Raw genomic sequence first — 23,062 nt, forward strand, 5'->3', positions numbered from 1 at the left:
AGGGTCAGTGCAGAAGGAGGGCAGGAGGTGCTTGAGGAGCCAGAGCAGAGATTCCCCTACAGCCCATGGTGCAGACCACGGTGAGGCAGGCTGTGCTCCGCAGCCGATGGAGGTACATGGTGGAGCAGAGATCCACCCGAAGCCCTTGGAGATCCACACACCAGAGCAGGGGAAGAGTGTGAGGAGTCCTGCCCTGAGAAGAAGAGCAACAGAGACAATGTGTGATGAGCTGACTACAACCGTCATTCCCTGTTCCCCTGCACTGCTCAGTGGAAGGAGGTATAGAATCTGGGAGTGAAGTTAAGCCTGGGAAGTTGGAAGGGGTGGGGGGAATGTGCTTTAAAATTTAGCTTTCATTTCTCGTTACCCCACTCTAATTTGATTGGTAAAAAAAAAATAAATTAACTTTCCCCAAGCTGGGCTGATTTTGCCCAGTAACTGATGAGTGATCTGTCCTTGCTCTTATCTCAACCCACCAGTCTCTTATCATACAAATCATACTTTTATCATATGCTCTGTTGAGGAGGGGAGTGATAGAGCAGCTCTGGTGGACATCTGGCATCCAGCCAGGGTCAACCCACCAGAGTCAGGTACTCCAGCCAGATTCATGACCTACAACATTTTTCGTCATATAAGTAGGAGGCTTTGCTGGGGTTTAATGTCAAACATACTTGTGTAAGTAAAGCTGCAGGAAAAACACAGACCTGCATGTTTTGTAGATGTCAAAAAGAAGAAAGACTCATGTTCCTCAGCAATGAGAAGTGTGCTGTCACTCCAAGCTTTTTGTAAAGTGATAATCATTAAAATGCTCTGGGATGTAATTTCAGTGCAATCACTGAAAATGTCACTGAAATAGAAATGCCAGGCATATAATGCTTGTTAGGGGTTACCAACCTGCATGCTGATGGAGGGAGAGAAAAAAATATCAATAAATGACAAAGCTTTTATTTTCCATGCAGTTAGCCAAATGCAAACAAATGAACTTTGTGAAGAACAACAGTTTGTACCCAGGTTGAGAATTTATATGACTTTTTTAATGACTTGGCTGTAAAGTAAAAAATAAAGTGGTTTGCAAAGGAATTCAGTCATTGGCTGCTGCTTTTGTTATGAACACAGTTCCTCTAAAAAAGGAATCAGATTTTGACTAATGGAAAAATATTGTGTAAAAGTAAATAAAAAGAGATTCAAGAGTAGAACCAGGATTTCCTGAACCCCAGCGCCAGATCTTATGCATATTCACTAGTGGAAAGTGAGCATAGTGGGGCTCTAATGCAAAGTCCTAAGAGCTGGCCTCATAATCTCCCCCTTTCTCAATGAATGGAATTAGTTACATATTTTAGCTTTGGTTTTTGAGTGTTATACTGAAGGTCTTGCCAGTCTTAAGTTTAAAGCACCTGCAGTGCTGTCTCCAGTTCAGGGCTTCCTATTAGAAAAAAGACAACTGACGTACTGAGGTCCAGCAAAGGACCACTAAGATAAATAAGAGACTGGAGCACCTCTCCTATGAGAAGAAGCTGAAAGAGCTCAGGCTATTCAGCCAGGAAAAGAGAAGGCTCAGGGGAACATCATCAATGGGTGTAAATACCTGATGGAGAAAGTAAAGAAGATAGAGCCGGGCTTTTCTCAGAGGCATCCAGAGAAAGGGCAAGAAGCAATGAGCACAAACTGAAGTATAAGAAAATCCATTTAAACATAATAAAAAACTTGTTTCTTTGAGGGCATTCAGACAGTGGAAAGGGTTGCCCAGAGGGGTTGTGGAATTGCTATCCTTGGAGATACTCAAAACTGTCCATTTTGCAGGTGGGCAAGAGATGTCCAACATGTCAGAGACTAAGCTATTGGCGGGGATGGAAACAGAACTCTGGAGCTGAGTTCTAATTCTTTTTCTTCTTCAGCAGTACACCTGCTCTCTGATACTCATTTCTGTCTTCCCCACCTCTGGTACCTGGAAGGCTTAATATCCTCTATGATTCTCTGCTCTTGAATTTTTTTCCCTCCTCTTATCCAAAGATTTGTCCTCCAGAACCTATGCTTTCACTGAGGAACGTAAAAATAACATCATGTCTTACAAACAGCAGCAACAAGTCTTTAAACTGGAAGTCTAGTTTTAAAGCCTTTGAACTAACGGTTATTCCTACCAATTTCACTTGCAGACAGCCTGCAGAAATGCCTCTGATTTTAACAGTTGCCCCCTGTATTTCTGAAGTGCTTTTTAAGATAAAGATATTGATGCTAGCAGTGCTTCCTGCTGATTGATTTCCTATCCAGTTGATGCTTTTAGCCCATAATCTAGAGTATTTGCACTGGCACGATAGCAAAAGCATAAACTCTTTCTTGTCCTTTTTAGTTTCTAGTAATCGATTGATTTTATACAAGTATTTAATCCACTGAGTGGCAAAAATGCATGAATTCAGTGAAATAAAATTATTTCAGAGTGTATACTAGTGAACTTAATTCCATAGCAAAACTGACCTTGAGAAGCTGCTACTAAGCCTTCAGATTCCTGCAGGAAAATGCTTGCTTCTTGAGGTAGATTATGTCAAATGAGGAATAACTCCATATTTTTTTTTCAATAATTCACATCCATTTTGTGTGCTACTTTTAAAACCTCACTTCATATTCTATATTTTATATGTAGAAATATTTTGCAGGTACTATATTAAAAAGAATTCTTAGGTGCTGTGAAACTGAGGATTAAAGAAATATAGCAGTGTGTAATTCCCATTACGCGCATCACACAGAAAGCAGAAATCTCAAAAAGTAAGTTTGAATCAGTAGGACTCTCGAAGTAAAGAGGTTCATACAGACAGCATAGTAAAGGACTAAGTCCATGTGCTTGATTGCTGAGCCTTCTGAAGCACAAACATATAATTTCAAGAAATTCTGCTTGGTAATAACACAAAAAATTAGATCTGTCTGGCCTGTGAAATCCTCTAAGAGTGAATGAGCTTCAACAGGTGAAATTATCAGGCATGGAGCATGTGAAGAAAATGTAGTATTAATGATATCAAAATCCATCACATGGAAAAATAGGATAACAAATGATTCCTGTAACACTGATGGTCTTTATGGTCTTTATAGCCTTCTCCTCAGCAGAAGATTCTTGCCTTTGCCACATAGAGGATGTTAAGAGTGCTTTCTTCTTGCATCTGCTATTCACAGTTGTCCCATGAATAGATCATTGAAATACAATAGAGCTTTAATATTATGCCCAAAGACAATATTCGCATATGTCTAGTCTCAGAGATGTACAATCAGAACATGATCCTGTAGAAGGAATCGCATTCCTTTTACAAAGGAGTATTCTTAATAAATAAATAAGCTAAGAATGTATGGCCATACTTTGTATAGCAACATGGTTATAATTGTGCACTTCTGATTTGGAGATGTTCTATTTGTATATTCTGTTGTACACATGTAATTGTGAAACTCTTCTAGGAATAGGAAGGTATAAAAACTAAGCACTCTTGCTCAGATCAGAGGGTTTGAATTATAAAAAAGAGCCTATGACTGTCTCTTTTCATACGCTTCTGCACATACACTAGTATTTTCAAGTACCAGTTTCATCTTTGAAAGCATTAATTTTGTTCAAGCAGTTAATAGCTAAGCAATTAAATCAGAGCTGGAAACTGAAGGAGTGGAGTAGATTTTGAAATGGAATGCCCATCAACAACCTGCAGAAGCACTGCTCTTTTGTACCACTGGAGGAGAAATGTACCAGAAATCGTTATTAAAAAACTGCCCTCTTTGTTTTTTGTATCAGAGACAAAACAGCCTGTGAGAACTGGCTAAATGTTACTGTGTTTATTCATCCTTCCAAAAGCTGGGTCATTGCCTATCTCTTGTCCATGTAAGCTAACACACCTTTCTAACTGCATCTCCGACTTCTGACAAAGGGCAGTAACATATCTGTAGGTAGTGGTTGTCTATTCAGATCTGTACACCTGTGACTCCTAATCTGTGATATGGATGCCTGTGCTGAGTAGCTCACACTTACAGTTCAGAATGAAGAAGTGAAGTTTGTGTTGGCATGATGCTTCATTGGCAGAAGGCATCTAAACCAGTTTAGCAACATTGCAGAGATGGTCTTAGGTTATCCTTAGCACGTGTTATTCAGCACCATTTAGCTATGAAGAAGAATTATCTGGGTTATTGAACAGCTAGTTAGTTTTTGTACCAGTCAGCATATTTCATAGAAAGTAGCGATGTAAATGAAAAGTAAGACAAAAGTAAGCAAATGTTTAAATGTACCTAGGGCTCTGAAAGTGCGATAGAATTAAGCTTAAAGAAATCTAAGCAGGAAAAAAGGGCAGAAAAATGGTACTTATAACCCAATAGACTTCTGTGATTCACTTCGTCTACTCATTTCTAAAACGTATATTTCCATCTAAAGACTTCATAATGCCTCTATTACCCATCTGTATTGTCTGCAACTGATTTGCCCTCTTAAGATCCTATTGCTATTTCTGATGTCTTGAAAAGCTACCACAAAGCAATGCTCAAAACCTGTTCTTCATTCAGATAGAACCTTTGCAAGCCAAGCGCCCTACACTCTCTGAGCTGCACCTGGGACAAAGATGCAGGGAGGAGGAAGGAAAGATGCCTCTTTTACCCACTTTTGTGCATGATTCTTAGAGCCCTAATAGGTTCTGTGTGCTTGAGCTTCTTCACAGATGCTTTGTTCTATGCTGGTGTTAGCCACCCAGGGCTGTAATATTGGCAGCCCTGTTAGAGGTGTAACCATCTCATGCATTCTCACAGGTGCATGAATTAGAAGACGTTAAGGGAGGCAGAGATCTGACTGTTCTGGCTCAGGATTCCTACCATGCCCAGTTAAACAAACAATCTGAACTGGATTTGAAAGTCTGGTGCCAGTATCTATTAAAGAGTGTCAGATTATATATTCATCAGTCTGTCAGTGAAGCAAGTGAAAGATTAAAAGAGAAATCTAAAATATGGTTGCATTACTCTTCAATGATTTTTTCATTTAAACTATATAAAATATGCTGCTACCTAGGGCATACAGCCAAGAAGATGAAGGCATATGACCATAAAAGGCATTACTGAAAAGGCAACTTGAAAAGATGCAGGTAGCAATAATGACTGAAGTGTGGATCCAAGTTTCAATAAAAATGACTTTTATATCAAATGAAAAGGTCAGGTTTTATGTAAGCAAGGATTTAAAAGCCTGTGTTATTACCACCTAAAGTAAAACCCAGTTAGAGCATTTTTTCCTCCTGCCATTTCATAAATGTCAGCATAAGGTTTTTATTTCAGGGTTTGTGGATGAAATATTTTGGATTAAATGCAAAAATAATGTTTTTACCATTTGAAATATGATCAGGTAACTGGGTGCCTACAAAAAAGTACTAATTAAAGTTCATTGTAATGAAATATAAAACAAAATGGGTTGATGTTAATTATGGAGGCTGATAATTGATTTCTAGCAATGTAAATTATGATACTTAAAATTATTTCAGCTGTTAGTAAAATTTACTAGTTTACCTTAATTTACTATGAAGTCCTCTATATAGAGGGCAAGCATGAGGGTTCCTGATGCTTATGCCTTTTCTTTGATTCCCTGAAAATTTAAAATACTTCTAAAAGAAATGCCATTGATATATCAGATTTATTACCTTTACATTTTTTTTTGTGTGGGTTTTTTTTTGGCATTTTTGTGAGATAGCCTTTGTCCTATTAAAACATGCTGATCTGACATTTCAGGTGCTTGGGCATAAAAAGTCATCATTATTGGAACTTTTGAATTTTGGTCAGAGTTTTCTCTTAGGTGAAAATCAGGTGGTTTTGCTTGCAAGCAGTTCAAAATTGACAACTTCAATCCCCATTCATCATCCCTTCCCCTTTGGCTCCTAAACTGGCTGGAGGTTTTATAATCTTTCAAAGGCAGAGGACTCCAGTCTTGATTCTACTTTCCAAGGTGATGTCATTACCCAGTACAATAAGGCTTATAAAACTTTATAATTCTCATACACACCATAGATACAATTTGAGACTAAGTGCAAAGAAGGAAAAATTGCACAACCACTGAAGCAACAAAAGCAAATCAAAAACATTCACTGAAAAAGCAGATGTAGCCGGATGCATTAATAAATGGTATAACCAAAAGGTCTTGATTTCATTCTGAGTCTTTTTTCACCAAATAACTGTAGAAAAGCAATAAAATATATTTTGCATTAGTATAGAATGTAAGTTTTGTTCTTTGAAATCTTTCTTTCTCCAAATTCTCTTTCATAATTATTTATTATTTAATCAAGAAGTGGTTAAATAAACTACATGGAGTAGTAGGGCAAACTGAAAACATTCATATGAAATCTAATCAGACATATTTGGTGGCAGAAGTAGGGGAGAGGCATTCTTCTGTCCTCAGTTTGTTAAAAATAAATACTATCCATAATCCAAAACCTAATATCCTCTGTTTAGTTAATCTTTATTCATTGGGCCATTTGCTTGCCTTTATAGAATCCTAGAATCACAGAATAGTCAGGGTTGGAAAGGACCTTACGATCATCAAGTTCCAACCCACTGCCATGGGCAGGGACACCTCACACTAAACCATCGCACCGAAGGCTCTATCCAGCCTGGCCTTGAACACTGCCAAGGATGGAGCCTTCACAGCTTCCCTGGGCAACCCATTCCAGTGCCTCACCACCCTCACAGTAAAGAACTTCTTCCTTATATCCAATCTAAACTTCCCCTGTTTAAGTCTGAACCCATTACCCCTTGCCCTATCACTACAGTCTCTAATGAAGAGTCCCTCCCCAGCACCCCTATAGGCCCCCTTCAGATACTGGAAGGCTGCTATGAGGTCTCCACGCAGCCTTCTCCAGGCTGAGCAGCCCCAACTTTCTCAGCCTATCTTCATACCGGAGGTGCTCCAGTCCCCTGATCATCCTCGTGGCCTCCTCTGGACTTGTTCCAACACTTCCATGTCCTTTTTATGTTGAGGACACCAGAACTGCACACAATACTCCAGGTGAGGTCTCACGAGAGCAGAGTAGAGGGGCAGGATCACCTCCTTCGACCTGCTGGTCATGCTCCTTTTGATGCAGCCCAGGATACAGTTGGTTTCTGAGCTACGAGCACACACTGAAGCCAGCTGCTGATGTTAAGTTGCTCATTGACCAACACCCTCAAGTCATTCTCCACAGGGTATTGCTGCAAAATGATTTCTCTCTCTTTGCAAAATGAATTTCTTCAAGTAGTTTCTTGATGCGTTTTATTTACTCTGACAGAGATGCAAACACTACCTGTTAGAAATGCATTCATCACTAAGAGACAGAGTACGGTCCTTGCAGTTTCTAAGGAACAGAGCAAGTGAGTTAATAAATGAATGGGTTAATGAAAGAATACATTGATAAACTTACCTTTAACCTCCAGAGATTGCAGTGTAAGTCTTTATTCTGTAAACAAGTACATAAAAGTCTCACAGTCTGCAATCTCAGATTCATTTCCTTATACTGTAAAACAAATGAAAAATCCAAACCACAATCCAGCATGACTGAAAATCTCCAAGAAACAGCAGCCTGGATTGAAGATGGGGGGTAGATCAGGTTAGTGCTATAGTTCATTCAGTTCATGTATTCATCATGAAGAAGTTAGGAAGGAAATCTGTAATCCTCATCGCAGCGTAATTCCTTCAGAATGCATATTGAAGGTTTTAGGACCTTCAGTATTCTTTCACTGCAAAACTGCAATTATAAAGCCATTTTTTCTGGAAGAAGAGAATCTGTGTGGAACTTAACAGGGTTGTGATACAGCAATAGTGATACTGGTACTGGTTTGGCATATAGAAAATTCAGAATAATTTGATATTTTTACTTTCTGGAATGAGACACTCTCTGTAAGGAAGCTGTGTGGTTTTTACTGACATAGGAAACTAATGACACTGAGATAAACACCTGAAGAAAATAATCTGCTTAAAAAATGTGTCAAACACAGGAATGAGTTACCAGAGATCTATGAAATGCCACCAGTATACTTCTCTGCACATCCACATATTTCTGCATTAGAGGGAGTGTATAATACTTCAGGTTAGAAGTGTGAAAAGATTAATTATTTTAAGCTCAGGAAAGTGAAGGCTGAAGGTTGAATATTGTTTTAGTGTTAAGAGCAATTGTTTTATTATTGAGCAATTTCTCTTAAATAATTGTAAGAAAAGATTCTTCCCTTTAGTTTTAGATTACAATGAAACACTTGTTTCATTCCTTTAGCCAACAAGTGTGCCTCTTGATCTGTATATGGCACTAGTAGTAGCCTTTAGCGTGCAACCACAAAGCTTTTTTTTATCAACAAGTTTGAAGTTTGGGGAATATGTTTGAGAAATCTTCACATATAATAGGACATTGATTGTTTCTATTGGTTTGATTGGAGTAGTAATTTTTGGTAATTGTGTTCTTTTACTTAAGCAATTCAACTGTAAAATGTACAATATGTACTCAGAATAAGACAAAGAAACAGCTACTTTCACAGCTTCATACTGAGGACCTCCTGAAAAAGAGAACACTGAAATGGGAAACAATTATTTGTCCAATAGTTTTCTTTGCTCCCACTGATAATGTTAATTACTGAGCATAACTGTGATTGAACAAGAACATTTATTCCCCTGCAGCCAGGTTACAGTCTTACTAGAGTTGTAAAGCTCTGAGGAGAGACTCCAGACACAGACTCAGCCAAAATGGACTATCTCAGTGAGAGGAAATAAAGAAACTGTGCTAAGGCTAAGGTCACAGCTATCTTCAGCACTACCCTACTGATGCTTTTAGGCCCTGCGATACAGAACATTCTTCTCCTCCACCCAACTCACTGCCTGTGTTCCCCAAGGAAAGGCTGTTTGGGGGTGGAGCTTTGAAACACAAAGGGGAAATTGGAATACATTCAAAATTACAACTTTATCCAACCCTTTACTGCCCAGTGCCAACAGATTGTTTTTTTCCCGTTTTGCATCCTTCCTTATTGTCTGTTTTCCTCAGTCACTCCATAAACCTTTCACACTTTTCTCTCTTACTCTGTTCCCTTTAATGCTTTCAAAGTTCTGCTCTTTTGCTTCCTGTAAAGTTTTAATCATTTTAGTCTCTCCTTAATAAGAAATAAACTTCCTCACCTGTCCACCAGCATCTTTGCCCCAAAATGACAAATTAACATTTCATGCTATTGCATTGTTCATTGAAATTCTATGTATAATTAAAGAAAGATTATCAGAAATTTTTCATTGCAACATGGGAATGAAACTTTTTCAATGGGAAAAAAAAAAAAGTTACCACAAAACTGCAGTTATTTGCTAAATTTCAGAAAATGTCCTACCGGAAAATTTCAAAATTTCAGAAGTGTATGTTTTGATGTAGTACCTGGTTGTAGAAATCAGAAAAAGTAGAGAAAAGTTTCTTTAGTTATCATAACCATCCATTTCCCCTTAGAAACAGGCTTCCTTTTAAATACAGCAAATTGTGTGACGTTTTACATGTCTCTGTGAAGTGATCCAGATCTAAGGCAGCTTGTATTTGGGAGAATTCTTCTATTTAGCCAATTCTGAATCTAACTGTGTTACCAGCATGCACACTGGCAACCAGATTTCTGCCCTTTCTAAAACAGGGAGCGCTTAGCCCTGTCTTTTAAAGTACATCTCACCTTATGTCGTGGTTGAATATGTGCATTGCAAACATTATTTCTGCTATATTCATATGTATGATATCATATATACACACATAAAAAAGAAATCGTTTATCACCCCCAGTTAAATCTGATTCCCTGTAATGGCATAATGTTTAGCTGCCAAATAATTTCATGGTATTTTTATTGTTCTCATTAGGCTTTATGTAAATGGAATGAAACAAAAGTATACCCTGGTAACTGAGTAACACAGCTTCGCACCTGCTCTCCAGGTGATACAGATCATTCTTAATGTCAGTTATAAAAATATTCGACTTTGTTTTAAATTGTTTAAAGAGAGAAGACTCTCTTTATGAGTATGAAATAGTATGAGGAAGTTAGTATTTTCACATATAAATAGTTTTTCTTGCTCTTGCAGGTAAGTTGCCCATTGAAGCGCATCTAAATTATTTCTCCACAGCATAATGTATTTGGATGGGATGTCAGAGAATAGTTAGTTAAGCATAGTGGCTTTTGGGGGGTAAAACATTTAATTTCAGTCTGTTAGAGGCAGCTGAATCAGACAGCCCCATAGATGTGAGGCTGCTGTACATCATACCTTCAAGTACTGCCAGTAGCAAAGCTGAGCAAGCTGGTCCCAATGGGCGGGCACATGGACAATAAACACACACAGGGGCCACACACATCAACAACGTATACATTTTCACATATATGTCTGTATTTGCAAAAAAAGCAAATGGGTGGCTCTAGTAGCTAGTGTTAGATGCTCAGTCAACCCAGTAGCTGGCCTCAGATCCTCTAGTCTCCTCAGTCGAGGGGCAGTTGCATATGAGGTTTGCAATCCCACTCCTCACTGACTAATCCATCTGAAAGTTCACTAGCATTCAAATGTACCCACTCAGAATGGAGGACACCCAGACAAGAGATAGTTAGAAAGAGGACTTAATGAAAATAAAGGGTAGACTACAGTGGTCAGGTGCACATCTCAGTCAGAGAAACCACCAGTTCACACTTAAATGACCGGTTTATTCCCCTTTTTGCCTTATTTTCCCATGCTTGCTTCTCCCCAGTCCACTTTGATCCCATCCTTTCCTCCCCAGATTCTTTCCCACCTGCATCCTTAACAAGTGTTATACCCCCTTCAGTCTGTGAGGCAGGAAACAGATTTGTTCAATTGGCTCCTCCTGGTATGTTCCACACAAAGGACAATGATCTGACTGCACTTGCGTAGTTTTAGGGGTAGCCAATTCCCTGTGCCCCATTCTCACCAATTGAGCCGCCAGGTTTCCTCCCTAGATCCCATCAAGTTTTATCTGATGCTGTCCCAGCCTTTATGTAGATGGTTATTAGCCTTCAGTCACATAGCCTAGCACAATCTACTGGTTACATCTAAACTGCATCTTAAATTGCTAAAAAATTTTGTGCTTTTATTCAAACAGATAAAGGAAAGAGAGTGTACAGTTGCTCGCTGTTGCTCTCAATGTTTAAATGTACTGGCTTACAGTGTCAGTATCTGAATCAGCTAATGCAAAAAGAGATTTTTTTTTTTTCTCTTCACGTTTTAGGAATAAATTAGTGATACTTCCAATAATATACTAATCCTGGAATATTTTTTCTTTGCAGGTTATCAAGTGATCTGACATTCATGAAAATAGAGGAACAAAAATCTTCCTCACACACATGAATCCTTCAGGTAGGAAACTGATATTACATGACCATGCTATACATAAATAATATTTAAAATTACTATAGCAAGATAATAGAGTTGGGCTTGGTAGTTGGTAGAAATGAACTTCCATCATATTTCAAGTGCAATTTTTGAGTTGTATTGTAAATTGTAATGTAAATTCAAATACTAAAATTTTATTCTTTACAGCTTATGATTTTCTTATCCGTGAAAGACTGCTGTAAAAAATAAGAATCCTAAAATTATGGCTAAACATACAGACCACCAGGGAAGAAAACAGAATATTCAGGAGCCATGAGACTGGTAGGGTAACACTGTTGTTAGCTAAACCAAGTCTTACTGGGAAAACAAGGCAGTAGAGATGGTATTCAGAAAAGAAAAAAAAATAGTAGGAAAGGATCAGTTTGTATCTTGTTACATTTCTGGTATTAGTCTGAGCAAAGTACTTGAGTGTTCTGTGTCTTGGTTCCCCATCTGTAAAGTAGGGAGAATGGTGCTTTCTTTTTTTCTTGGCTTTTCTTCCAGATGTTAAGAGTTATAAAAAGAGTTTCAGGCTCAGTTCTGTAAATCACTGGGAGTTAAGTGATTACATAAATACTTTGATGGAGAAATAAGTGTCTAAACTATTTTCAAGAATCTGCAGTTTCATGATTTTTCTTTTTCAGAAATTACTTAAGTGTTTCAGACTGTGGAGCACATCTCCATGGGCGAGAGAAGTTGTTCCATTCATCATCACATGTAACTGCTAATCAAAGGAAAGATTACAAAGGATCGTTAGGAGGAATTCTGCTTGAGAGAGAAATTTAGGAAAAATACATTAGAAACCCTTATATAGACTTTTCAGGTGAAAAGCTTTTTCACCTGAAAGAACTTGTAGGTGCTTCCAGTTTATACAACAAAAGAAATACGAAGTTAAGTCCCAGGAGAGAAGTTAACTGGATGACTAGTTTTCCTTACACAGCCAACAGCAGGAATTAAGCATCCTCACAAAGCACTCACAAAAGCAATGTGCTGAAAGCAGCCACCTGGAATCAGCCAAAGGAAATTCATATCAGAGATATGTCTGAACTCCCTATCTTCTGAGGAACCTATATATCTCCCTGAAGGCTGTAGTGGGTGCCTGAGGGATTCAGAATTTGGAGACCTCCAATTAGGGCTCATTCAGAGAGCTGATCTCTGGATGCACTGCCCATCCACAGCTTTTAATTTGCAGTATGATGCAAACCATCACTGTCACTCAGAAACACATCTATAGTGGTAACGATGCCCAAGCCTTGGCTATGGACATACATCAGTATTGGCATTTGAGAACTTAATGTGGGAAGACAGGCTCATGCAATGTCTCCAGTATAATTGAATATATGGCTAGTAGGATTCTGGATGGTCTAATAGCCTGTCACATTCTTGCATTATTTAGTTCTTTATTTGCAGTTGGTTTCATACAGCTGTAGTTCAGCCTTTCAAATAGTAATGAACTGCTGTGTTTTAAGACTCCTTAAACTGCCTTCCCCCAGGCCTGAAAGATGAACACTGTTTATCATCATCACTAGTAGGGGTGTGAATCTTGTCTGGTAAAGTACTTTCGGCTATAGATTTCTCTAGCAGCACAAGCAAAGCTTGTGATGGACATAATGTCATTGCCAGTGGGTTCTATACAGTTATTCCCCTTCTTGCAAGCCTGAAAACATTTCAGATAGAAATTTTTTCCATCTTTGCAGAAATGAATAAAGGCTTCTCTGTCAATCTCAGGATATTTATCCATCAGCATAGCCAAGAAAGAGAAAAGAATGTATGAACTAGAACTCAATTAGGACAAGGATATTTTTTCTTCCAACCCTAGTCCTCTGCACCTGATTTCAGTATTGGTGTTTAACTTTCAGCTTCATTCAGCAGCATTGCAAGCACTGTTTTCAAACCTACAATTTCATAATATTATTAGTTATAGAGCAGGGTTATTTTACAGGCATATTTAAATCACACTGTTGTACATGCTAAAACCTCAGTAATCATTCTAATTTCTATCAAGGCACACCGTTTTCTGGGGTGCAATGTGCAGCTGTTGAATACTATTTAACAGCTGTCTTAAAAAGGAGAAGTTCAAGTACGTCAGAATGCAATAACTTTGTTGGAATTAAATAAAAGCTCTCAAAAAGGAGGCTTGTGATCTTTTAATTATCAGTTACTCAACCTTTGGTTTTGCATGGCATTCTGGCAAATCATTGTCCACTGTGCCTCTTATAAAAGAATACATTGAGTCCTAAAAATGAGGCATTCCCTCACAGCATCTTCATTAATGCTAATTACCCCTTTATGAAAACATCGAGTCATAAACAGGGGAGATGCACTTTTGATGCAGTTACAACAAAGTGGATATTATTTTTTCTACTAAACAACATTTCAACCACAAATACCAAATACAAGGCAACCATGGAAACACAGGCACTGGAACAAATGGAATATGGTTAATATGCCTGAAGCCTTCTGGCCACTGCTCTGCTGCTGCTCACATTCCTTCAGAAAGCAAAACAAGTATCAGAATGAAGCTTTTCTAGGATTCTTTTAAGCTTAATCTTCAAATAAACAGAGGTCCTAATAATTTTTTAGTAGAAAATAATTTGAAAGCACTAAATCCTGAATGTAAAATAGGATGTCCAGCCATCTCATGCTTCTGCAGTTTTCTAACTGCTAATAGTTCAAAGTATTAAACTTGAAACACAGGCCTAGAAAGCATATATTAGATCACGAAGTCCAGTTCTCAGCTGTCACATCCAACCATGTCATATATATTTCATAATAGATCAGACTAGCTGGGAAAACTAAATGGGATTGTCATGATTGGAAGACTATTCCAGAAACCTGCTGCTGTGATGGTAACATTTTTTCTCTAATTTTATGAGCTAATTATGGCCATCCAGTCCTGCTCCAACATTTGCTAGAGTTTACCCATTCTTATTTTCCCTCTTTTGATGCTAATCTCCTGCTACGTTTACAGAAGACAACCATCCTTGCGTGGAGCAGAAAGCCAACTCTTTAAATTGCCATCATGAGACACCCCGTGTCCTCTGCTCATCTTCCTAGCTGTGGTCTAAATATTTTCTAAATGGTTAACCTGGTGGGGTTTTTTGCCAAATAGAGGTGACAGGAACTGTTCATAGAGTTCAGTCTGTGTCAGTAATAGAACCATAATCCTTCCCTGTGTATGTCCTGTTCTTTTTCACAACCACTTTGCAGAAGCAGTTCATGATCATCTGATTTTTTTAAAAAACAATGTTCCCAATGAAAAACACCTAGGTTTACATGCATTAACTTCATCCCATTTCTACTAATTTGGTTCCTTAGTTTTTCAGCTTCCAAAATGATCCCAGTTTCTTTGAATACTCTTCCTTTATGATGCTTTCTCTTTCATTGTATTAATAAATTTCATTCTTTTACCCACTGTAATCCATTTCTTGTCTGTCAACTCTTTACACAGAAGAGATACATCTGTTAAAGTAAAAAAAAAACCTAAATCATAGTACCAGTTCTCTAAAGCACAGTATGAGTCTTATTTTGAAAGTGCTGCCTTTTGCAAATGCTGCAACTATTGTCAGAGATAATAAAATATTTTAAGTGGTCTCGTAAGTACATGAAATAGTTACTGTTTATAATTCAGTATTTCACCTTCCCTTGAGAAAAAACGTGCCTTGCTCTTGCATGCTTTCAGTAGTCTGCACTCTGCATTACACCAAGTTTTCAGCTCATTTCTGAAGTTAAACACAACTGTTTGTGCCTGCCATTTGTTTATAGTCATAAAATCTGAATGCGCTTACACAAAACTGGAACTCATATTAAAATTACTTGCTCTCCACTGACTGTATATGCACAGATTGCTGCAAGTGAGCTTAAAACTAACCCAGATGTGATTTTCCAGGCTGTAGCTAGGAAGCATGTGTTAAAACGTGCTTTCATATTCAGAAGTGGTATATGGAAAGGTAGCCAACTGTTGTTCTCCAGACTGTCCACAGTAAACATGCTTTGACTCAGTTAAATTAACCGATACTTCCGTTTGCCTTCGTGCATAAAAAACATTTATATGCTGACAGATTATAGTTTCTTGATACAGAAAATGAATTGCATAATGAAAATTGAGTCATCTGATAAACCACAAAGCATTTTTCCTCAGCAAAGAGACAGCTTGTTCCCACGCTGTGCTACACTGAATGGGTTTCAAGCGTACAAATACCTGTCAGATGTGCTTGGTAGGAATAGAAAGCCAAGGTAAGGAGTTTCCTATTCAGATGATAAGTTGTTCTTCTTTAAGGAGTGAGGTTGGCTACCGAGAGTGTAACAGCCCACTCCAGTCACCATCTCCAAACAGGACGAGTACTGGTGGGACAAGCAGGAGGTTTGCTTGAAGTCATTCTGTCTCTTCTACAGGCTAATCAGATTTAGCAGCAGCAGCGACTCCTGGCCGCGCTGAGCTGTAACCTGAATTCTGAGGACATCTAGTGGTGTCAGCCCACCACAGGGACTGCGTCTTCACAGCTGGTGGCTTCTCACTTGCACCTCGCTGTGTTTCAGCCAAGTTCTGCCACACTGCCTCTGGTTTTTACAAGAGGCTGATTTCTCAGATAAACTAATGGGCCTAGATGAAGAGCTTTAAGAAAGGCACACAGCATCTCAAGATGCCAAATATATATGTAAGATTTGTTAATGCTACAGAATTGTAATCTAGCGCTGTTAACCATTCAGGAAGAATTACTCACTGCTCTGTGATCCAGTTTTTCTGCTTCTGAAATGGAACCATAGGTGTTGCTGCACCTTTTTGAGCAAAAGAAGAATCAATTAGCCGCAATTCAAGAAGGACTTTGATCAAGAGAAGTGATACATATTACACGTTAAGCATTGTTATTGACTACTGCATGATGATGTATTTTGCAGTGAGCCTTTGATCTGGTATTTCCTCCTGAGGAGAAGCAGGCATCATGAAGCAGAAACTGACATCATCAGTTCAAATCATTCTGCTACTTGCTCTGACTGCAGTGGGTCTGATGGGTAAGCACAACGCTTCCTGAAACACTTGTTTTCTCCTTTAAAACAGTTTCTTTAGAAAAGTCTGAGGCTTTACCTGATCTGTCCTGACCACCACTGGAGCCTGTACGTATCTAAATTACTTTCTTCTAAAGTTTTGTACAGAGATTTTGGAAATGACTTGAGTCCTCTCTTCTTTTCATGCTATTAATTTCATGATTATATGGTGGCAATGGTGAAATGCGCTCACTCCATCCCTACACTCACTCCATGCTTGGGAATTAGCATCATATAATAGTAACAGTATTAGAAGTAATGGTATGGAACTTTCATGAAGTAAAGCTAAGCTTAGGTTGAAAAGCCACATGCTTTACAAGTCAGAATGTATGTAAATTTATGGCCTATGTTTTTGGTAGAAGTTAATGACAAGTAGTCTTAACAGGAAATAAATGTTTTGGGATTATCAGGGAATATTCAAATAATTAATGAATACATTCAGTTTACCAATACACAAAATACTGCATCCAGCCCACTGATTCCTTCTTTTTATTACTTGTCTTGCCTACAATTTGCCCCAAATATCTGCAATTAATGAAACTTTGGTTCTGTTGCAAAGTTGAAGTTGAAATTTAGTTTTAAGATTACCTGAAGACAAAAATTCTTCTATATTTTAGGGGGGGGGGAAAAGGTCACACATTTACTTCCAAGCTTTTAAATTTAATTTGAAGGTAACTGGACACTTTCTAAGTTTAGGTTAAACTCAAATTTTCATTGGAAAAAGATAAGTAAAATAATTTTAGTAGCTATTTTAGTAAATTCTGAGGCTTTTCCCAGGCAGATTTGCTTGACAAATTCAGTCTGTAGTTTCAGATCATTTTATTGTCCTCAGAAAAGCATTCCTTGCTGAATATGTCATTCAATCATAACAACCAAAAACATTGTCCAACTCTAACTAGCTGGATTTCTGCACTTCCCTAGGTCAATCATACCCTGGAAAACCTAAGATAATAAGATGTCATTCTCTAAAAAAGGAAACCTTTTCTTGTTGGTGGAAGCCTGGCTCAGATGGAGGACTTCCTACCAATTACACCCTGTTCTACAGCAAGGACAGGTAACAATGCATATGTCTTCTGTAAATGATCAAGTGATGATTATGACAGAACAAGGGAATGATAGCATTAATTTATAAAGGTGTTTTTATGAAACACTGTTAAATCTCAGATAGCCAACAAGGGCTGCAAGAGATGAATGGTTTTCCCTTGTAGGAAGAAAACATGACCACTACCGGTCCCAAGCCTTCAGCCTGTCCCTACTGAAACTCATCTGGCCTAAAATCCCACTAATCTAAAGACATTCTGGGAAGGGTGTATTTATCCATCTTAATCAGGAGGCACACAGCTTTTAGCAGAATGGCATGCTTCACTGAGGAGAGGACCATCAAGGCACCGTGGGGCCATGGGGGCTCCCCTGGGGCAGCAAGGCAATACCTCCATCCCTGGGAACAGGGCAAGCTGCAGGGCAGCCCAGCCTTCAGCATCACACACCTCCCTGGCAATAGAGCAGGCTGAGACCTGGCTGCTCCAGGATGTCAGCCCATGGGGTGGGGCTGGCTTGAGGGGAAAGTTGAGAAGTACAAAGCTGTGGGGAGCTGGAGACCAGCCCTACTGCAGCAGGCTGACATGGGGACCTGGGACCCAGGCAGTGTGTGAGAGCTGGTGGTGCCTTCAGGGTCCTGCCAAAGAGCTTGTCCAATGCTGTGCACAGCAAACCCCCATCTGGAGATACATAGCATCTTTGCTTCCCTTTCTGGATTTGTAGCCAATCTAGTGGTTCCCAAAAAGGGAGTAAAATCAGATGTGGCTATTGCATCCCAGAAGTTAATGTTCTGGTTAAGTCTGTGATTCATTCATCTGTTTAAGAATAAAATGTGTATATGTTTAGCAGCTCTGCTCAACCTGTGCTTCCTTGTATAATTGCCCTTTCTTCCTGAAAACAAGAGGTCTCTGAATAGGACCCAGTAAGCAGGGAGGCTCAGAGATTTAATATCTTTGAATAAATCCCATGAGGTTCAGAATAGATAAGGTAAAGCCTCAGACTTCCCTGCTTCAACTAAATAAATTCCAAATCATTTGGAATTTGGTAAATTCCAAATCATTTGGTATTGATCAGGAAAGACGCAGCTTTTAATAAAGTTACCATACTCAACAATAATTTTATGAAAGTTCAGATGTTTCAATCTTGATCAAAACAGAAATTTTAATGAACATTTTAAGTCATGCTTATCACAGCGCAGAACAGTCCTGCTTAGAGATAGACAGGAATGTTTATCCATTTCATTAAATCCGCCAAACACTAGGCGAATACCAGGCACTGCCAAGCACACCATGTGTGGGCCACAGTTGCCTTTCTTAGCTCATTGCCTCTCAGGTACAGTCCCCTTATTCCCACCTTCTCTTTGTGAACCGGGACAAAACTGCCTGGAAACTAAGAGACCTTGTTATTAGTGGTCCACTGGGCATATAACAATGTTCATCCTTGAACCATCTCAGCTGGTGCTGTGGTTTCACGCAGTTCTTCCCACCTGGGATAGGCTCTGAGTACATCACCCATTCAGCTTTAACTGAGCACAAAACAATCCCTCTCCTAAAAAAGCCAAAGACCCATACAAAAGTAATATGTAAGCGGTCATGAATTAATTAGATATTTTTTACTGAGACAGTTGTGATAATGATCATGTTAAAAAGCAGATAAATTAACATCTTGCAGAAAACCAAACTAATAAAACACTTGTCTGCCATAGATCCCATTAAGGTTACTTTCCAGGGGAAATACGTGAAGATATTTAGCAGCTTTTCTTCTTTAGTCAAAATGAATGTGTTTAATTTGCCTTTTAACTTGCTTTTAAACTTGCTTTTAAACATTTTTTTAAATTGCTTTGTGCTGTCTCTGGAAATTTCTCTCTCCATTCTTTTGTTGACATATTCCTCATACTGAACAACTGCAGTAAAAATAGCAATGAAACATTATGGTAATAGCATTTGACACTCGCCAAAATGTTTCCCAGAGGTGGGATCATATTCAAGTTTAAACATTTCAAATTTCTTTGCTGAACATAGGCCATTACAAGAATATTATCTGCTTTGCTTAATTTCCTAAACTTCTAACTTTTTAAATGATTTTATTTCAGTGAAGAAAACATCTATGAATGTCCAGACTACAAAACATCAGGTCCCAATTCCTGCTACTTTGATAAAAACCACACTAATGCCTGGACAACATATAATATCACTGTAACGGCAACAAATGAGATTGGAAGTAACAGCTCAGATCCTCAGTACGTGGATGTGGCTTCCATAGGTAAAGAGAAGAATGAAATTAAAAACAAACTAATTGGAGATGTATGTGGCTTTTAATCCCAGAGCAAGTAGTGGTGAGAGATTTCTTTCCTCATCATGTGAAACTTGCTGTGGAGAACAGTTTATATACAGATGATCAGAAATACGCATTTTTAATTTATGTGAAAACTGCATTCTACTTATGAATTAAGTAACTGCATATTTTATTGTCATTTTAATTATGGCTAGAAAATTTGCTCCAGGATTTTTTTCCAGATGTAAATATCTTTCTGGCTGCTAGCTGCAGTCTTGGGAGGGTAAAAATAACTGCTTAAGCATTTTGCCAGCTTTTTGTAGTATTTCATATTCCCACTCTGTTCTGCTTTCTGCATACACATAACCTACACATTGTAATGATAAATGTAGTCAGTCTTTTTAGCTATGAAAAATCTGTCTGACATTTTAATATTGCAAGAATAGCCTGATGAAATGACAATTTGTATTTCCTTAGCCTGGCGAATATCAGGCACTGTGGTAAATCAGTAGCCACTTAAATGCTATTAGAGAGAAAGGAAAAAAAAGCTATTATACTGTTATCTTAAGAAGTGTGGAATGATCTGGAATTAATGTGATTAAATACAAAGCTGTAAAGGAGGTGCCTTTTTTCCTGAGAGAAAATTAAATCATTAATGGCAAACTTTTCACTTATGCAGTTCAGCCAGATGCTCCTGTGAACCTCACTCTAGAAACAAAAACATCCTCAGGCATAAGGAACCTTTGGGCAAAATGGTCTCCACCTCCAATAGCTGATGTCAGATCTAATTCACATGTGTATCACTATGAGCTACGGCTGAAAACTGAAGGAATGGAAGAGTGGGAGGTAATGGGAAAATATATTTATTGTGTAAATGCTCTTCTGGTGAGTTGTCTTGTCTGAATTTCACTGGTATTATAAAAAAAAATAGTTTCTGTAAGGATTGAAAAAATATTGTAACCAAATCTGACTCAAGAAAAAAAAAATACTGTAGTAGTTTGTAGACACAGGATTTGTATGATTTTCCTATTGTTGTATAGTATAAAAGCCTCTGTAGTGCACCAATATTTAATTGTAATTTTCAGCAATGTGTCTGTTCCCAAGCATCAGAGATTGCTCAGTTCGTATAGTTTAAACCAAATCAGGATCAAAGCAGTTTATTGATGCATTAAGATGTAATTAACAAGCAATCATTTAACTCTGCAGTCAAGGTCAGTATTAGCAATAGAACAGACTAATCACAATACCAGCCACTTGAAAGCATTAATAGACACCTACAAATTTATAAACACGCTTCTGTAACTAGTCCTAGAAGTATGCTAAATGCAGAAATTCCCCTCTCCCAGGGTAGGCTACAAGCACACCCCACCTCCTGCAAGTACAAACTCCTCTAAGTACAACTGCTTCTGGAGGGGACGTAGATGCTTTAACTTAACGTGAAGCCGCATCCCTTCTACCAAGACACACACCAGTGAGAAAGAGCTGTTCCTGTCTGCTTCAGCCTGTGCTGTCTGGAGTGCAGCTACTCACAGCATCAGAGAGGGAGCTGCTCTGGCTGGCCCAGCAGATGCTAGCTGAGCAGCTTCTGACCGCATCAAGCTGAACTTCAACCACCGATAAAGATTTCAATTTCCTCTCCGTTAAAGCTTTCATGCTTCCTTAATACTGCTTTTCAGGCTGACTCTTTTTGTTTCTTAAGTCTCTCAGTTATTCCCTAAGTACTATTTAATTAGTCTGAGTGTCATCATCATCTTCCTCTCAAACATGATCAGGGAGGGAGCAGAAAGTTTGGGGTGTCCTACTCACACAGGCTGTTTCCACTGATGTTCCCAGCTGTTATTGTCTTGCTAGGAGTGGGCCATAGTACTCCACAGGTCAGATGCCAGGATGAAATACCGTTCTTAAGACCATAGTCAAGTGGACTCAGTGCTACCTAAGTAGTTGATGCCTTAATGATAGAGAAAGCTCTGTGTTTTGAAAGACTTCTGAAGACAGTCAAAGGACCTGAGGAAGGCACTTAATAATAACTGGCCACTGAGAAGTACTACACAGAGGGCTTGTCTGTGAGTTGGACTACCTATAGTGCTTCTTGCACTGTGGATCTGATGGAGTACTAACTTACAGGAAGTCTACAAGTAAATATGTTCTTGAGTGTCAGAATCTCAGTGTCACTGAAGTGAGATTTTCTGTTAAGTCACTACCTTTGCTTCTTTGAAATCTACATCTGAATACCCAACCAAAACCCTTGCTTTTCTGAAGTCAGTGACACAAGCTCCTTTATGGCTTATTTATTAAAATGGATGAATTGTTTATTGTTTTTCCTGTCCATTTTGTTTTCCAGACAATATCTGTGGGAGTGCAGACACAGTACAAAGTGATTAGGGTACAACCTGGGGTGAAGTATGTTGTTCAGGTCCGTTGCATGTTAGACCTTGGAAAATGGAGTGAGTGGAGCTCTGAAAGACGCATTCAGATCCCCAAAGGTGAGCGGATGATTGCCGTTCTGTTAATTGTTTTTAAATTCTAGTTTATTCAGTGCTGTGAAAGGTACATAAATGGCAGCCCTGAAAACCTGGTTCCTCACACAGATACTTCATAGTGCTGGGGGAACATCTTAGTGCATCTTCAACATACTTCATGTGTAACCACATTTTAGTCTTGTTGATCCACTCAGTATCCTCTGCTCGAACTGGCTATGACAAACAAGCTAGGATTTACCAGGAAGTCACTTCTGATACAAGTGTGCCTAAATAATCTATTGCTCCTCTCCCTTTATTACAAAAATCATGTTGATTTAATCTGCCACTGTAGGTACCGGGTAATGGTACTTGTGTAGGAATCATTCATTTGTTCATAGGAATCATTCATTTGTTCATTAGTAACTGAAATGAAAGCACTGCTGTGTCTAATAGAGCATAACATTTGCAGCTACTATGACATGGAAATAACTATCTGTGTTTTGTGGGTTTGAGTGGACACATTAAATATGCATGACATCCTGTCTTGTCAGACACTTTAGCCAAATCTTCTGTCACTGATTGTATTGTTCATTATTTGACGTGGAGATTGCTGAAGTACTGTTAATAAAAAAATACCTTTTAAATGTCCCATTTTCAGATCTGGGAATTTAGAGCTTAGGCAATTAGAAATTTGGAAAATCAATGTCCCTACTCTACATAGTAGAAGGTATTTATTATTGATGTAATAGGACCATATTTTGCCACAAATACATAACTACAAAAAGTTTCAATCCCACCTTTTGACTGGCATCCTATTCAAAATCTAAACATTTTCCTCTGCCCTACTCAAAGTGCTCTGCTTAATTATATAAAAACATTATCAGGAATCCAAATAATTATAAATTGCTTG

General features: G+C 38.5%; 1 protein-coding gene across 5 annotated transcripts in view; it reads left to right on the forward strand.

The window, feature by feature from the left end:
• The window catches only part of PRLR (prolactin receptor), a 146,130-nt gene that overhangs the window by 114,036 nt on the left and 9,032 nt on the right, over window positions 1–23,062 (forward strand). For 4 of the 5 annotated variants that reach the window (XM_057431130.1, XM_057431129.1, XM_057431131.1 and 1 more), the window contains 6 exons: window positions 11,251–11,320; window positions 16,235–16,348; window positions 17,303–17,435; window positions 19,512–19,681; window positions 20,373–20,539; window positions 22,035–22,176. In XM_057431130.1, coding sequence (XP_057287113.1) covers window positions 16,279–16,348; window positions 17,303–17,435; window positions 19,512–19,681; window positions 20,373–20,539; window positions 22,035–22,176 — 682 coding nt within the window. In that variant the 5' untranslated portion in view covers window positions 11,251–11,320; window positions 16,235–16,278. Of the gene's footprint in view, window positions 1–11,250; window positions 11,321–15,335; window positions 15,572–16,234; window positions 16,349–17,302; window positions 17,436–19,511; window positions 19,682–20,372; window positions 20,540–22,034; window positions 22,177–23,062 lie in introns of those variants that run through there. The other variant, XM_057431133.1, reaches the window with a different exon arrangement.

The sequence above is a fragment of the Pezoporus wallicus genome, unplaced genomic scaffold (genome assembly GCF_028554395.1).
Source record: "Pezoporus wallicus isolate ANWC-B61680 ecotype Strahan unplaced genomic scaffold, APGP_CSIRO_Pwel_v1 contig_8692, whole genome shotgun sequence".
Classification (NCBI taxonomy): Eukaryota; Metazoa; Chordata; class Aves; order Psittaciformes; family Psittacidae; genus Pezoporus; species Pezoporus wallicus.